This window comes from Pterocles gutturalis, unplaced genomic scaffold (genome assembly GCF_000699245.1).
Source record: "Pterocles gutturalis isolate BGI_N339 unplaced genomic scaffold, ASM69924v1 scaffold3653, whole genome shotgun sequence".
NCBI classification, from domain to species: Eukaryota; Metazoa; Chordata; class Aves; order Pterocliformes; family Pteroclidae; genus Pterocles; species Pterocles gutturalis.
In genome coordinates this window covers 2,294-20,130 of record NW_010117769.1, presented here as the reverse complement: position 1 = coordinate 20,130, position 17,837 = coordinate 2,294, and the positions used below count along the sequence as shown (strand labels likewise).

The 17,837-nt window shown below is 47.4% G+C and overlaps 1 protein-coding gene across 1 annotated transcript; it reads right to left on the bottom strand.

The window, feature by feature from the left end:
• Positions 1-2,929: 2,929 nt before the first annotated feature.
• Positions 2,930-17,584, bottom strand: KATNB1 (katanin p80 (WD repeat containing) subunit B 1; the record flags this gene model as incomplete). Its single annotated transcript, XM_010075899.1, has 18 exons — positions 2,930-3,194; positions 3,808-3,924; positions 4,636-4,710; positions 5,124-5,200; positions 5,525-5,674; positions 6,662-6,781; positions 7,445-7,521; positions 7,695-7,742; positions 8,509-8,639; positions 8,767-8,954; positions 9,389-9,539; positions 9,803-9,874; positions 10,397-10,512; positions 11,488-11,571; positions 12,286-12,327; positions 12,857-12,957; positions 14,711-14,828; positions 17,454-17,584. Coding segments are annotated over 18 exons (1,931 nt in total), but the record flags the coding sequence as incomplete, so codon positions are not given.
• Positions 17,585-17,837: the final 253 nt, after the last annotated feature.

Below are 17,837 nucleotides of genomic sequence, written 5' to 3'. Positions count from 1 at the left end.
AAAGGGATCCTCGCACTCCCAGCTCCCTGCAGCACTCGCTGAAATGCCACCACCTGGGGCAGGGGGGTGACGGCCGTGCCCCCTGCCTGGTGTGACCTGTCCATGTCTCCCCGCAGGGAAGCTGAGGCCAGTCCCTGTGTGACAAGTGCCAACCCTGTCACCAACCCCGCTGCAGGATCCAGTCCCTCATGGTGCTACGGAGAGGTGGCTGCTGAAGGACACAAAGGCTTCTGTGCTGTCTCCTCGCTGTAGGACCCGCAACCGAGGGTGATGGCACCTCTCACCATGAGCGCATAGGGCCAGGGTCTGCCAGCCGCCAGCTGCCCCTGTCAGGGTGGGGGGCAGTGGTGCTGGGCAGGGATCTGCCCCCTTGCACACCTCTGACTTTTTATTTTTGCTGGATGGATGGTTTAACAGCTTGTGCCCACTGTCTCTCCAGCGTTGGTTTTACGACAACAGGGGTCTGTGGCTGGAGTGGGGGCACGGAGCTGGGCAAACCCCCAGCCCAGCCCTGTCCCTGCTACCCCCCAGGGCCAGCCTGGCCCCAGCTCCCCCCCAGGCTGCAGCTGGAGTCTTTTGAAGCAGCACTTCCTCCTTTTTAAGCCAGAAAAAAAAAAATCCCACCAGCTCCTTTCCCTATAGGTTTCTCTAATGTTGTTGTTGCATGAAGGCGCCGTGGGGCCGTGCATGAGCCGAGCTGCCGTTCAGCGTGGTGCCCCAGCACCCAGGGGGATGGCACAGTCTTGACTGAAGCCATTGTAAAGTTCTTTACCAGTTGTTTTGTGAAGAGAGATCACAGTGTGGTCAAGATGAAAGTATGTGAAATATTTGTAGCCTGTTTACAGCGTCTTGGAATGGAAAAGAAGTGGAAAACAAACAAAAAAACCCCAGAGCTGCAGCTCAGAAGCCTGGTGGCTGATGTGGTGAGAGTTGCTGATTGGGGGGGGTGGGAGGAGATAGCACTGCCCCCAGCACCCACCTGTGGGTAAGCTTCCTCCTGCTGCACATAACCGACTGGATGCACTGATGGCTGCTTCCTACCACAGCCCTCTCCTCTCCACCCGCCACAGCCTAAAAAAAAAAAAAAAAAAAAAAAGGGAAAAATAAAATGAGCCTTTTGTAAGATGAGATGTTTCTATGTATTTTAATAATAAAAGAAATCCTGTTTTGTAACAAAACTTATTTTAAATAAACTGTTAAAGCCACTCCTCCCAGGGCTGCTGTTATTTCCCCGCAGCAGGTTTGAGCCCTGCTCAGGGTGGGTGCTCCCTCCTGCTTGCCCTGTGTCTTCCCGACAGCTCCTTTGATGCGCAGATGGAAAAGGCCATGAAATCCCTTTTCTTGCAGCTGTCTCTGGGGGAGCCTGGCCGTGTGCCCCTCCCCAAATTCAGCTATCGGGTTCCCTTAGTCCGTAACCCCAGCTCTAGCAGCAGCTTGCTCTGTCTCATGCTTCTCCCAGCTCTGGGGGGGCTGGAGGCAGGAGGCTGGCAGAGCCTTTCCCACCTCCATCAGGCTCAGGATTATCGCCAGAGAGCCCCCGGGGAGGCAGGAAGCAGGGGCAGTGCCGGCAGGACCCACACGGTGAGGTCCCTCGTCCCCCAAGCAGGCAGCATCTTCAGCTCCAGTCGTGCTGTCCTGCGATGGGACAGTGCCAAGGCCTCTTGCTTAAAGTCTCCTACGTTCCCATCCCTCAGCACCTGGCTCAAGAGCTCCCAGAAAACCATGTAGACAAAGCACTGCCCCTGTGCTGAGATCACCTAGAGAGCAAGTGGGGAGAAGGACAAGCCACAAATGCTGATGTTGCTCTTTGGGCTGGGAACTACCAGCAGAGTGAAACCTCCCCCAGGGTTTCAGCAAGGCACCTGGGTGAGGGCTGTCTCTCTCACTTGCTCGCCCCATCCACTCACCGCAGCCTCCCCAGAGGAAGGGTGAGAAGAGCCAGCTACCCCCCGGCCACGCAGGGAACAGGGCCCTCCTTTCCCGGGACACTCCCAGCCAGGAGCTGCGCTCAGGTGAAGAGTACTTCAAGAGATTCAAACATTTAACACAACTTTAGAAAAAAAATTACAAATCTTTTAATAAAATTCATAAGTTACAGTTTCCTGGAGAACAGGCTCCAGGGTACAAGGTGGGAGGAGAGGCTGGGAGGAGCAGGGGAAGCACCAACAGGAAAGATTAAAGGGGGACAGAAAGGTTCTGACAGACATTTATTGGGGGAGGAGGGGAAAAAAAACCTCTAAGAGCAGTCCAGTGAATGCAGAAAGACATTAGTCCATGTTCCTTTGTTCTTCCACCCTCCCACCTCTTTACCCCAAAGACAAATACATCTGACAGGCCCTGTTTAAGCCACATATTTTAACGGATCAAGGTAGACCTCCGTTCCCAGTAACAGTCTGAAGATATTAATCTTCTGTGGCCCAGGGTGCCAGCAGGGATTTTTGAGAAGCCAAGCGAAAGCCTCCTCTCAGCCCAGGTCCTTGAGACCATACCAGACACAGGGGCCGGGCTTGTGGTGGATGAAGCGAGGCGAAGGGGCCAGTCCTCCATGGCAGCTGAAGTCCCTTCTGGAAGGAAAGGGCACTCCACCCCCCAGCAGGCTTGCTGTGGGGTGGCTGCTGCCTTCCTCAGCGCAGTGCACAAAGAGACCAGGGCCAGCCCGTCCAAGCCCAAAGAGCTGAGCAACAAGAACCGACAGCACACACGGGTGACAGAGGGGTGACAGCAGTGTCAGAGCCCTCCCATCAGAGAGAGGCCAGCACGGAGGCAGAGCAACTGAGAGCTTGATGCTGAAACGAAGAGCTGAAATGAAGCCGCTTCCCTACAGTGGCTTTGCGGGGCCCTCTGCCAGCCAGGTGCCCTCACACAGCACAAGCTTCTCTCCACTCAGGTCCTCCTTCCAGCCCATAAGGCACCAGGGCTGGGCAGACAACCAGCCAGCAAGATTCCACTTCCCTACCATGCTGTTTGGGGAAGATGGAGATGGAGAGAGGTGAAATCCAGCCAGACCAAGAGCAAGGGGGAGCTTGACCACCTGCGTTTGCACATGAGGAGGTGGTGGCTGTCACTCCAGGACAGCCATGAGGAGATGCAGGTCCCGAAAGGCACTACCATGGCGGCCACTGAGCCCAGATTTGTTCTTGACAATGTTGCTGATGTTTTTCAGTTGCTTGTAGCACAGCTTGCATTTATGGAGCCTGCAAAAAAACAGACAGCAGACACAGCATGAATCCTCAGCTGCCTAAGAGATGTAAGAGATGTGCTTGTCCTTGTTGTGCCAAAGATGCAACTCAAGCAGGAGAGAAAACACAAGCCCTACAATGCCCTGGAAGAGGCTGACACGAGCATGGCTCTGCATTTACACCACATAGTCGGCATACGTCCTGCTGAGACAGCAGAATGGCACCCGCACAAGGGCCCTTTCACTCCTCCTTTCCCCTTTGTCAGGGAAGTCCAGGGAGGAAGGAGGCGCTGGTTTTGGAGGACCAATTCTCAGAGCAGAGCTATCCTGTGAATGAACTGGGAATCCAGGGCCCGATGGACAACTTGTGTGTCTTATGAGGCAGAGGGTGAAGCCACAGGGTGGTTTTACTCCTGACATACTCGCACTTTGTTTAGGTATGACTCAATTCACAGTTACAAGAGGCAGTCCTGGGTCTTTTTCTCAGAGCAGGAAGGTTTGGTGTTTGCAGACAAAAGGGAAGGCATGCCCAGTCTAGTATTAAAGCCTCGATGGTGATGAGCAAAGCTCACCCAACAGAAAGGTTAGTTCAAAAAGGGAGCAAGTGGAGGCGAGTAAGGTAAAATCACCTTTCCTCTCTGGTGATGTCCACTCCGACCGAAGGTGGTGCAGCAAGGATGTCTGTGATCAGTGGCAGGAATCTCTGGAGAATGAGTTTCAGGGAAGTGCAGCCAGTCTGCACATAACTGAAAAAAACAAACAGCGAATTGGGTCCCACTTGAATTTAATTCCTTTCCTCCCAGCACACAGCCCTCACTCCCAGTCAGTGGGGGCAATCTACTCAAACGACCACCCCCTTCCACCACGTGTAACCTGGCAGGGAGAGCAACAGCCAAGTACCACATCATGGAGTCAAGACTGACAGCATGAGCCCTTTCAAAAGGTCCTGGCATATACCCTGCCAAGTGGGACCTTTCTCCTCAAGAGCAGAGACGTCCTGCTGAGGGCACAGGTAGGAAGGGCAGGCAGAAACTCCATCTTAAGAGAGAGGATGCATTTTTTTGCCACCTAATGATGAGGTTCAAAGTTATCTTCTAAATGACCACAAGGCTGTTGCAGGACTTCATTTTCCTTGTCCCAAGTTGACAGTTCAGTTCCCAACAGTGCACAGAGCTCACTTGTTTTACATTAATTTGACCCCTCCCAGCTTCCAGAGCTGCCTCCAGCCCAACACACCTACACCAAACCTCAACATCCTGCTCTTCTCACCCATGCATACTTTCTATATCTTTTTCTCCACACACTTGGCAACTCCATTGATGTTTTCCAGGCATCGCATCAGTATTATCTGCTGTATTTTTTTCAGGATCTTCTTTCAGCTACAAAATACCCAGTGGAGCTCTCCTACGAATATCCACACCTTGTCCCCCAAGCACACCATGTTCCTGGGGTCTCACCTTTCGTATTTACTTTGGAGTAGTTTTTCTATCTGTGGCAGGACTATAGTACACAAATCCAGCTTCCAGAGAGACCTGAAAGGAAAAGGACACATTCTGAGACTGGAGGCTGGGGCTTTACAAGGCTGAGTTGACACAAATAATGCTTTCTGTCAAGAAAAGGCCAGGCAGCAGCACTCAAGTTTACTCAGTAAGTTCACTCACTCCCCCTTGTGATAGAAAGCGGCAGGTTCTGACATATTTTATTGATTCTTAGCAGAATCGCTTTATGAAGCCCTAAGAATTCGATTTGCCTTGCGAGACATCATTTGCCTACAGAAACGGCCCCATACAACTCCTGGCACTGCAGACGTGAAGATCTGACTGCAAGCACGTGCATTTCACACTACCACAGCCCACCAGACATGAGGCAGGTACAATGCCATGCTCCCGACACCCAGCCAGCCAGCTCTCGGGTATCCCAGGGGCCGCCCCCAGCCAGCACTCACGCTTTTTGGTTGACAATATTCAAGAGGTCCACGACAACAGACAGATCATTGATTGCCACTGCAGAGTCCACAGAGTTCTGAGAGAGAAGGGGAAGAAGTAGTCATCTCCTGCAAAGCTCAAAGGAGCTAGAATAAAGCAATTAATATCAAGTGTCACTTTTCAAAAACAAGGTGGAGGAAGCATGGAGTTGGCTAGGGAAGAGAACGTAACTCTCACACAAGTAAGTTTTCTCCATGTTTTTTTGTGCCCATTGAACGGCAGCAGCACTCTATGGTGCACCCCTGGGGACAAAAGCTGCGAGAACCCGCATCTTTTATAAGAGGCAGAATCGGCCCCAGACAAGCCAGAAGAGCTGCTCAGCTGCTCCCCTCATGAGCCTCAGGTATCTCCTCCTCCTTGCCTTGATGTCCCCGGTACTCCATACAGCCCGCACGGTGTCCAGATTCTTGTGGCGGCTGGTAAGCACCACACACATGGTCTCGTGGCCTTTCCTGATCTGGGACATGGCCTCCTCGTCCACAAGCTCAGTCTGGCTTTGGTTTTTCACAGCCTGGAAGTACAGACACCAACGGAGAAGCAGTAACAGAGCAGAACGGCACAGCAGGGTGGGACCTTACTCTGGCCTAGGCAAGAGCTGATATTTGGTGTATGGAGTGCTAGTAAATACTGACTTTCTTGCAGATAGTTTTGTGAACATTTTGGAATGGAAATGCTCAATCTGTCCCAATTTCAGCTACCTCTCTTTTGCCTCTTCTACTGTGTCAATCATAAACATGCTTGAAGCTTTGGAAAAACTCTCAAAATTGAAAAGAGTGAATTACCAGTAAGCTTTCAAAACCACTATGTTTTGATTAAGAAATGTTTTCACACAAACCCTGTTTATATGAGAAGTTCATCTGAAATCAGCAAATTTTATTACAAAGCATAAAGCTTGCACAATTTATTGGACTCTCAATTTGATTCCCACCCACACCATGCTGTAATCTCTCTTCCTCTGCTCACATTTAGAGTTTGGGATCATGAGGATGCTCTGGTCCTTCTCCCTTTTTGGGACAGGGAACATCCTCCTGAGCAAGGCCAAGAGGTCTTCAAGACACAAGAGGGAAAGACTCTTGAAATATGTGTAATGGCAGACACCAATTTTCTAAATGAACCACTGTCTGGCACATGGACTTGTTCAGCGTCTTTGTCTCGCCCCTTGCTCTCTGTTTTTATAACACATTCTTGTGAGCGTGGATCAATGCTGCTGTGTTCGCGTCAGCCTGCTGTCAATCGCAACGGGGGCTGAGTCCAGCAATGCTGAGCTGCTGTTTCCCCAGGAACTGTAAGTCAAAGCAGTTGGGAAGCAGGTGAGCAAGCTGGCAGGGGAAGCACCAAGGGAGCAGAGGGAGAGCAGGAGGTAACACGTTCTCGTTCAGTATTGAGGACTGCAAGCTGCAGAAAGCACCCAAGACACTCTTCTGCACCCCAGAGAAACCCCTTTCTGATGCCACCCAACCCAGACACCAGCTGGAAACTTTTGTCCAGAGACACTTACTGGTAGAAAGTCAGAGGCCTTCAGGCCAATGGGCTCATTCCGGGCTGCAGGAATCACCGATGGCTCTGTTCTGGTCAAAGGTGATGAGGAGGCAATTGGTGACCCCTGAACTGGATCAGGCTGCAGGAGAAACTGGGATAAGAGCTCTAGCAGCAATAATCTGGCCCTAGTCTGATGTCCTTTTTTTCCTCACTTTCCTTTCACAGCAGGGTCCTAATGGAGAAGCAAGTCTTCAATTCGCTAGCATAGTTTAAGAGACAATAAAGTATCTCTCAGGTACACACCAAGATGTAATTAAGGTTTGCACAGAACACAGAGATGCCCCAGCAGAAGTGCCAAGTCCTGTCCTTGTTATCAGCATCTAAAATTAGGCCAATGGTCCATGGCCAGTCTGAAGGAGAAGGGAGAATTCTAAAGAAGCCAGTGTAATGTATCCTGGCCCATCGGCTGCTTGCAATTTTGGCTACAAAACAACCTCAGTCCAAGTACTGGCAGAAATCTGGCACTTGATTCTCTTCAGAGTGTCCCAATTTTGAGATACAAGGAGAAACACCACTGCACGTGTGAGACGTGAACAAAAGTAATAGAGCCATCGCCTGTTGGAGGCTTGGCCTTCGATTCTACTGCTCGGGCAAGACGTACAGCAGCACAAAGACTGGAGCTGCACTTTTACTGCTCTTCAGTAAAGGAATCGGCTTGATCAGAAGTCATCAAGTCTCCAGCAATCACATATCTTCCAGACCGGAAGCATGAACAGCTTTTAACAGATCACATAGTACGTACCTGTTCTTGCTTTGGCAACGGGGTCTGGACATCCACAGCTTGGCTGGGCTTCACTGCTTCCTTTGCAGTTACGGGCTCTACCGAGATGGAAAGAAGTGGGAAAGCAGAAACTGATTGTTCCTTTCAAGAGAAGTTGAGAGCAAAGGTTCCGTATAGCTAGACTACAAGTAGTCGTTTCCACAGACGTGCAGCTCTCCCTTTTTGGGGGCAATCAACCCCATTCTCACCAAGAAATTATTTTCATACTCACCATCCTCAGGAGGGGCAGGAAAGGGCTCGTTTCGAGGAGGAGTTCGACCTACAGAAAGAGAGAGAAAAAATAAACAAATGAAGGAGCATCCAAGGCCACAGATTAGTAATAAGTCAACCCTGGAGCTGGGAGTTCTCCAACAACCCCACAGATTAGGGCAACCAGTGATACAGCAAGCAGAGTTATCTCCTTCAGACCTTGACGCTATTGTTGAGTTTAGCCAAAGGCTTTCAGCCCCCATGGATGGGGGGGGCACAAAACTGACCCATGTAGTTCACTGCTGCTGTAGAGGTGTGAAGCACAATAGAAGGCACTGTCACAACAAATTATATTAGAAAAAATTTGCTTCCCGCTAAATTGATTTCCCTAAGTAAATTCACTCTTTCTAGGGAATTATCTCATTTTTCTCATTTACATAAAATCGAGACATAGGCATTGCATTATGCCTCCTAAACAACAATTTTGCCCTTTTCCTCTAATGGATGCTGCTGATTTTATACATATCAAAATTCTAAGCTAATAAGGATCCCATAACATAGTAGTCTTTCCAATCAGGACAGGAAGGCAGCATGGTTTCAATGGAGCTCTGGATTCTGATCACTGCACCCTAGTATAAGGTGCTACCTTCCAGTAGTTCAGCGTGATCTGTGGTTCAGTGTCCAAGCATAGAATACTAAATAAGCTTCCTAAACTCTCCCAGTCACAGGCAAAGCCTCTATTATAGTTAGACAAAGCTCACGACTACTGAACTAGTTTAGCACCTACAGCTCTAATCCAACCACCACTCAGAAGCACAATAAACCCCGGTACTGACAGATAGCATTCTTGGGCTGGAAGATCTCTTTGTAATCCTCTGGGTTCTGGATCTCAGCCTTTGATTCCTTCTCATCCCGGTCATCTTCACTGCTTGGACTACGCCTCTCGCTCTCCGAGTTGTGCTTCACTCTGTTGTGAAAAAAAGAGATGCTGTCAGGGCAAGTCATACGGACTCTGCCAGAAAGAGCGAGAACACTAAGCTCCTTGGACATTTCCTTAAAATCTTGAAATTCAAAAAGCCAGCAGATGCCTTTACCTTTGTGGCTTGCTGTAGCTAGTTGAGGGCCTGTCATAGATGCGGCGAAGGGAGGACCCCGTGGGGGTAGGCAGAACAAGAGGCTCGTCATCCCTGATCAGCCCATGAGGAATGGAACCCGACTTTTTGACTCTGCTGAGATCCACAACGAAGGAAGAGACTGTGCTTTGCACAAAGGAAACTCCTATCTGCAGAGGCAAAAGCTCAAGGTAATTCACCAGGGAGCAGAGTGCACATCAGCCTTTTTGAGAACAGGAATGATAGAATGACCCTGAGCAACCACACTTGACAGTTTCTCAGTTCGGTGCTTTGGCTTTTTTAATCTGAAGCTGACAATGCCTTATGAAAGACTATGATAAAACTTTTTCCAAGCACAGTTTCTAAATACTGGTCAAACCAAGCCCCAGTTCTTTCCTTCAGATGCCAAAAAGGGATGAAGTGGAGCACGAGGCTACTGAAGCCAAAAGCACACAAGCTCTGTCTAAGTGCTGGGCACATCACAAGCTCTGGCCACTTACAGTCTGATAAAAGTTTAAAAGGTCAGAAGGCATGCAAGGAGGCAGGAGGATTTTATCTTGTGTTTCATATCTGCCTCCCCCACTCCTCAAGAGCAGTGGCTTACCAGCTGGTTGTTGCAGATAGATAAGTCAGCTACTTTTCCCCAGTTCACCAAGACCACATCAAAACAGCGCTCTGGCTCCCAGCCGTACACACGCAGTGAATCCTGGAAGCCACTGTACAAGCAGCAGCCATCTGGGTTGAAGAGGACACACCTGGGAGGAAGGCAGGCAGAGAATTCGGCACAGCTTTCCAACCTTACTCAGTCAGGGCTGTATCCCCAGCTCCAATGAACACATCCATCCCCGTTTCCAACAATGAACCTACTGATCTGGTGTTCACCTGCGCAGCCTGGTGTGCCTGTGCAACATCTCCAGCATCCCAAACTTCCCCCCAGTAAAGTCTCTCTTTCAGAAAATCCTCCCTTCGCCCCCACTTTAGTCTCTGCCTAGCACACCACAGTAGGAATGAAATGTACCTGACAGGAGTGGCCTCCTCTTCAATACAGCTCACAACTTGAAACTTCTCCAAGTCCCAGAACCGAACAGTCCTATACACACAACAGAACAAAAGTCATCACTCATCCCTCTGGAAATCCGCTGTAGGACCCAGTAGTGACATAATATGCTAACAGCAAAGATGACTTTCGCTGTTGTGCACATATGATGAACCTCCACGGAAGGCTAGTCTAGCTAAGAGCCGTGAATCCAGTCACAGATTCTTAGAGGCTCTAGGTATGGACAGGTACTGAGAGGTGACCCAGAGCTAAGGACACCCTGCTAGTGAGCAGGACTGCCTGCTGTTCAGACAGGACGTCAGCTGGATTAGTGAGATGCTTGATCCTATCACATTGTTTTCTGGTGTAGCAGAAGGTGCCATCAATTTGGCTAAGACGGCAAGATCTCCGTGTTCTGCACACCACAGATGTGACATGCTGCTGGACAGATGTGAGGCTCTTGCAACTGCATGTTTGAGCAGTGCAACATTCCTATTTCTACATTCCTAAAAGGAAGGGCATTGGGAAAGGGAACTGATATATACAATTCCCTTCTTTCTCCCTCCCCTTATGTACCTGTCAGAGCTGCCAGAAGCCAAAAGATACTCATTGGGATGGAATTCAACAACATTTACTGGGCCGGTATGTCCTGTAAACTCACACATTATCTTCCCAGCAGCCAGATCCCACAGCTGGAAGAAAGAAAGATCAGAGAGACTCTTGAAAAGATTTAATGTTAGAGAATTCCAATACACTTCAGGTTTCTTTGTACTGGCAACCTTCTACCACTTCTCCCACTCCAAGAACAGACTCAATTTTGTCAAAGAGAGCAATGATCAAGGAAGGGGTACCATCCCAGCCATTTAAGGGAGCATTTTTTTTCTTCTTTTTTTCTGGCATTCTCTTTTAAATTTTCCATTTAATTTGCTCCCTAGAAGTTTCTGGTTTATACTTAGAGACTGGGATAAAATACAGCAGTGCCACCTGTCCCCATAGATTGTATCTCAAAAGAAACAAACAAAAAAGCAAAAGCTCTGAATCCCTTAGCAATTAAGTCTTCCTGTGCTCTGGTCTCCACTTAAAAATCTGGGGGGAAATGACTGATCAGCCTATTTTATGTGAAGCTGAAAACAAAAACCAACCTTTAGCCCACATCCCTCCATACCACATCTGAAACAACTGCTTGAGTTGATACTTTTCTGAATTCCTTCTCTTGCTGACAGCAATTTGCAGACTGATAATCACGATAACACACCCCTACGGAACTAGCAGAGCCTACAATTGGTACGGTATAGCAACATGCTGTAGACAACTCATCCTATAACATTAGACAACATTTACATTGTTCTAGACAACATTTACTAGACAACCAAGGCCAATGTTCAGGTATCACAACTCTACCACTATCAAAGCTTGAACCTTCGTGTGCAGAGTGCCAACATGTCTGTTGGATACGTGCATTTCAATACATGCAGCTCTTCTGGACGTCATGGGCTACGGGACATGATCCTCATAAACAGACTTGTCCCTGCAAAGCCACAGGGCTCAGCCAGCTGCCTGATGAGCTGAAGGTGTTTACAAGTGAGTGCTGGTAATGCCTGGCAAAAAGACGATCCCAGCATTCCTATGTGCCACAAGCACATAAGGAGAGCGTCACAATAAATCACCTTTACAGTGTGATCATCGGCAGCAGAGGCTAACCATTTCCCATCAGGGCTAAAGCGAAGACATCGAACTGCTTCTGTGTGACCCTGAAATGAGAAAAACAAATAGGGTTGGGTTTTTTCCTGCCTTTAGAGGGAATTCTGGCTTTTGTCTTTCAATCCTATACAATATAATAATAAAAAAAAAAAATCAAGTAACTGTTTCACAGAATCCACAGCTTGCAGAATACTAAACACTACACTCAAGAGCTACACTCATCCACAATAAATGGGTGTAATCTCTCTTGTCTTGAATTTTCTGGCATCAGTTTAAGTATGGTAAATACATAAATATCCAGCTTATTAATCCAGTTTAAAAATCCAGCTTAATTAATAAGCATCAATTTTAAATTACACAGATTTATGGGTGGTGAGATAGAAGTGCTGTCCACTAAGTTGATTTCTAAATTAACATACAGCAAGTTCTGTGGGCAGAAAAAGGCCCCAAGAACAGAACCACCTCAGTGCAGTGGGGACTTGCACACTAATATCAGACTATAAACACTCCTGGATGCTCCCCATGCCCCACTGAAGCCAACCAGGATATACAGCACATTAACTCCTCCAACAGCCCATTTCATCTTCCCACAGGGTTCAGAGGCTTGCAGAGGTCTGCCACGCCACTTCACAAATTGTGCAGATCTTATTTTCACACTGGAAACCTAGAGAGTTCATTGTACATAATCACTTTAAGGTTTGCTCGCAAGTCCTCCACAGAAATCTTTCTCCCCTCTTTGCCTGAAAACAAATGAAGCATTTTACCTTGTACCTGAAGACACAACCTTTTCTTCTTACGTCCCAGAGCTGCAGGGAAGAAAAGCAAACAAAAGATATGCTTAGAGCAGGACGTGTAGAGCCCAAGAGCCCTGTCAGCACAAGAGGTCTCCTCGTCACCAAGCTGATAAACACTGCAGAATGAAAATACAGTTAAACCCCTGTTTGCTTCAGGGGTATCTCCTGCTTAATTTGCCAAGTGAGAATCACGTCTGTAAGGTATTTCTTACTACAGCAGCTCAGTTCCTACAGTCAAATAAGAGCCTGACGAAGCAGGTGCAATCCCCAGCAACGAGGACATCTGCACTTGCTGACACCAGGTCTCGGCCAGCACCTAACTCGGAGCCACATTCCACAACAGAGGAGTCACACTCAGGAGCTACCACTGAAAATACATCCACGAATTTCACAAGCACTTGCAAGTACACCTGCCCACACACATGGAAATGATGATGTACAGCATCTCCCAACAGCTTGGCATGAAACACTTTCTGGCACTCTTCAGAACAAAAGATACTGCAAGGAAAGTGGGGAATCTGCAGAGGAAGCTGAGCTTTACCTTAATGTTTGTGTCCAAAGAGCCAGATGCCACAAAGCTTCCAAAAGGATGGAAGTCAAGGCTGCAGATATTCGCTTTGTGACCGAGTAAGGTGCGAAGAACTGGGAAAAGGAGAAGCAGAGCAGGGAGAAGGAACAGGGAGCAAACATTTAGTCATTCATTTTCCCCCAAACAGTAAGTTCAGCCATACTATCCTCACCATTAAACACGTGCTAACACAATGTATGTTAGATACACTACACAGTTTATTCATCTGTATACATTATTTACAGAAATATTTCTGACTTTACCCTTGCAATGCAAAGAAATAGCAAGAGAGGGCCCAGTTCAATGATCCTAATGAAAGTCCTTATGTGTGGAAACTATGAATAAAATTCAAAGTTCTCCCATCTGAAAACAAAACTGAAAGGCCCCACGGTGGCAGGCAGTATATCTTTCCACTTGTTACAGAGAGAGCAAAACAGTGGTGGGGGGAACCACAGTTTTAGCCAGGAGGTGAAAGGGACATTTGGTTGCCTGCACTATTCCCCTTGCAGCTATTAGACAGGCCCTTTCCTGGGACTCTGCACCCCTGTCCAGGCACAAGCCTGACTTTCACCTCTTATGTTCCAATATTTGCACTGGACACCTTCAACTGCCCTTTGCACGAAGCGTCACAAAGACCAGGAAGGGATGCTTAGGAAGCACAAGACAAAAATGATCACAGCGTTTCAGCAAGTCATCAAACAAGTAACACCTCTTGTAATTCTGGAAAACAGAAAGGACCAGTAGAACTGGTACACTGTATCTCTGAAAGCAGAGACGAATGCAGAACTCAACTTCGAGGAAGAAAAATTGCTCAGATAATAACAGGAGCAATCTCTCTCCATCATCCGTCATCTGGGACAGTCTGATGATTCCCCTGGCAGAAATTAGCTCTTGAGTCAGACCTGGAGCAGTCATTTGCAGACCCTGGCTCAGGTCTATCCTAATAAATTCAGACAGATCAGTTACTCTCCAATGGTAGAGCCAAACTATTTTATAAATGAACTGATTCTAACTGTCTGAATGACAAAAGTGCTTTTTATTATTTATGCCACCTGCTGTTTGCCTTCTCAGCTCAGTGTTTTCAGTACACATTCCTTCTATGAACAAGTAGCAATCTGTAAGAAATATGCAGTCATTTTACAGTTTGGAATGCACTCAAGTGATTCATGCTACCTTTGCAAACTTGTTCTAGGATTTGAGAAAAATGCAACAAATAAAACATGCCCCAACAGTTGGCCTTTAAAGGATCAGAGCTGGATTAGTTCATAGCTTTTACAATTTGTTAAAAATTAGGTCTTTGTCTATTTATATGGTCCTGCAAGAGCAGAAGAGGAGAAAAAACACTTGAGAAAAAAAAAGAAAAGTTAGAACCAAAGAACAGGAGAACAGCAAGCAGGGGATTCCTGGACTTGTGCAGAACTTAATACATTTAAAACTTCCAATCTGATTCTGGATCTTTTCATTAAGGTTGGCAATTTTAAGTTGAAACTCTGAATACAAATCCTACATGCCTAGTTACTCTACACATGTGTGGAAATTAATCTGGAATATAGATTTCAACACTCTTGGATCAAAACCCTAGAAACTAGTTCCTCAAATCAGTCTCTGCAATACACGACTTGTACAAATTTCTGCTTGAGCGTACATACTACAGTCTCAGTAAGAAGTGCACAAAAGCCCTCTAAGAGGGCTGGAAATTCGGAAGAAAGCAACGCCAGGCTCCTGTTCCTTCTTAAGCTGGGAACCTTCTGGGTTAGCATAGATATTAAGCATTAGGATATTCCAAAAAACGTGTATGCACAGAAATGAAAACTCACGGAAACATACTTTTGGCAGCTTCCAGGTCCCAAACTCGAATGGACCCTGACTGGGAGCCTGCAACAATGAGTTCCTCATTCGTATTGATCTGTAGGCTCTCAACAGGCGTCGTATGGCCTGTCAAACTCTGCAAAGAAAACCAGGAATCACAATCAACAGCTACTGCCACAGCAGCATCGTTCATACTCAATCAGTAACTGAAGCATTTAGCTGTGAGCTGGGCCCACCTGGTTGTGCCACTGGTCCTTTTTCCTCATCAGCTACCAGCGTGGTAGAGCACCCTAAAGACCATCCCTGCCTATAGCACCATGCACGCATCTTCCACGTTCCCTCGCTTTCTGGGGCACAGTGACTAATTTTTAAAGGATGCATCAACAGAGACATCCATGGGTAGTTAAACATTAGGTGTGGATGCCCAGACAAGGTTGACACATCCTTACATTATAAAAATTATGCTGTGCAAGCACAGCAGCACCATGTTTGCTCTAAATGGGTCACCTAAGCGTCACAAACCAGTTACAAAACCAAAGCAAAAGCAAAAGCAGGGCTACCTTGAAACCTTCCCGTAAGCAAGGAGCCACATGCTGCTGCCAGCAATGGGTGTCAGGGTGATAATGTGGCGCTGTTACTGAAGTATTAACTGGAGGCATAAGGCAGTAATTCACCTGCATGCCATTCCTTTCATCCTTGAGCATCTAAAAGCTTACAAATTACATAAGTATTTTGAAAAGGCAAGTATTAATTAAACACAAGAATATTTAAAACTAGCTCTAGAAAACCAACACCACTATTGCAGATGCTTTTGCTTGTCAGTTAAGCAATATTCTATGCTTTACCCCATCCTCAAAGAGGTCTTTTCAAACAGGTAAGCTAGCTCTGTGCCTCCCACACATACACGGAGGCTGGGAATGCCAGCTGAAAGCTGCCTGTTCTGATGGGGCTTTCTTAGGATTTCACATGCAACTGAAATCCTCTACATGCTCTACAGCTGTGACGGTCACTGCCCAGTGACACTCCCACTTGAACCAAGACACAAGGCTATTTGAAAAGTTCCTCTTCTCCCTCTTTCCGAACACATAAACATCCAGAATCCTAACAATGTAAACACTAAAGATGAATTTCAGAGGACAAAATATACAGCACAACCCCCAAAATTAAGATTCTTTTGCTATTCAAGAACAACAAGTCCTCACCAGCTCCAGTCACAGAATCACAGAACCACAGAATGTTAGAGATTGGAAGGGACCTGGAAAGATCATCCAGTCCAATCCCCCTGCCGGAGCAGGACACCCAGATCAGATCACACAGGAACGCATCCAGGCGGGCTTTGAATGTCTCCAGAGAAGGAGACTCCACACCCTCTCTGGGCAGCCTGTTCCAGTGCTCTGTCACCCTCGCCGAGAAGAAGTTTTTCCTCATATTCAAGTGGAACCTCCTGTGTTCCAGCTTGAACCCATTGCCCCTTGTCCTATCACTGGATGTCACAGAGAAGAGCCTGGCTCCATCCTCCTGACACTCACCCTTCACGTATTTATAAACATTGATTAGGTCACCCCTCAGTCTCCTCTTTTCCAGGCTAAAGAGACCCAGCTCCCTCAGCCTTTCCTCAGCAGGGAGATGCTCCATTCCCTTCATCATCTTTGTGGCTCTGCGCTGGACTCTCTCCAGCAGCTCCCTGTCCCTCTGGAACTGAGGGGCCCAGAACTAGACACAATATTCCAAGTCAGTCCCTGCCTTTCAAACACCAGCTTCCAACAGCTGTGGTTCCCAGGAAGCACAGGAGAGCTACAGCTCTCTGCTCCCACAGAAAGGCTACGGAGATATTTAGTCCTTCAACCTTCCTTCTCATGGAAGGCGACACTCTTGTTTCAAACTACTGTCATGCCACCACCAAGGGCCTGGAAAGACACAGCTTAACTACACTATGCAAGAAGCGTAGTGCTGCCAAAGGTGAGCAACGCCTTTGCAGTCATTTCAACCTCTTTATACTTGACCTCGGTAAATGAATGGAAAAGACACATTCTCCTTTTAGACTTTTTGACCCCGCTTTCCTGATTTTTTCCTCACAGGATTCACACTGCCTAGAGAAATGCCTTCCATCACACAACATTATGGCATTGTTAATTAATCAAGTGACACTTGCTAAAGATGGTTTTCCACAACATGTACTCAAAGCAAAAGCAATGCAGGTTAGACATCTTTTCAATATATTTATGGTGCACTTTAGTGATCACCACCGGGGTAACCTTGCTCTAACACCCTGTGCCCAGCACTGCCTTCCCCAGCCTACAAGCAAGCCAGCAAACCATTCTGACAAACTTTGTGCTGACACTTAGTGACTGTGGGAGAGGTGGGAATGCATCCTGTTGCAGATGTTTCCTGCCATGGGAGCAAACTCCAGGGTATAAAACTGGCCCCTGTAGCTTGCACTATAAAACTAGCTGATCTTGTACAAAACTCTGCATGTAATTATCTGCAGCCTGGTAAGGGAAGACATAATATCCATTATTTGAGCAAGCACTGGCCCAGCCGAAGCAGCCAGCCATCCCGATCCTCTGCGGAGCAGTGGTCTCACCACTTACTGAATTCCATCACTACCTTTAGCTAGAATCCAGTCTCCCAGCTCTGTGCTGATGAACTCTATTCACAAGCCCCACAGGCTACAACCCAATCTTCTCCCTTATTCCCCACCCTCCATACGTCAGAACGAATATTCCCATCCCCAAAAAGTTGAAAACAAGCCTGTTCTTACCATGATGCAGTTGGGCTTGTTAACTGCCCATATGTTGACCCGACAGTCATCTCCTCCAGTCGCCAGCAGCCGGCCTGAAGTTTTCCCCAGGACTAGTGAGGATACATTACTGCTGTGAGCTGTGATGTCTTCTGCACAAAACAAAGCAAACAATTATTACAGACTAGTATAACAATTTTCCATGCCATCCCTCCCAAAGGACTGAAAAAAAACCAAAACCAAAACAAAACCAACAACAAAAAATCTCCTTCCTCCAGAAGAACTTTGCAGTTTCCACTGGACAAGCTGCAGCAGCCCAGAGTTCAGATAAGAAGTCCCACTATTATCTTGCTTGAAACAGCCCTTCTTGGCTCTGCCTGCTGTACGTAACACATTTGCTGACCA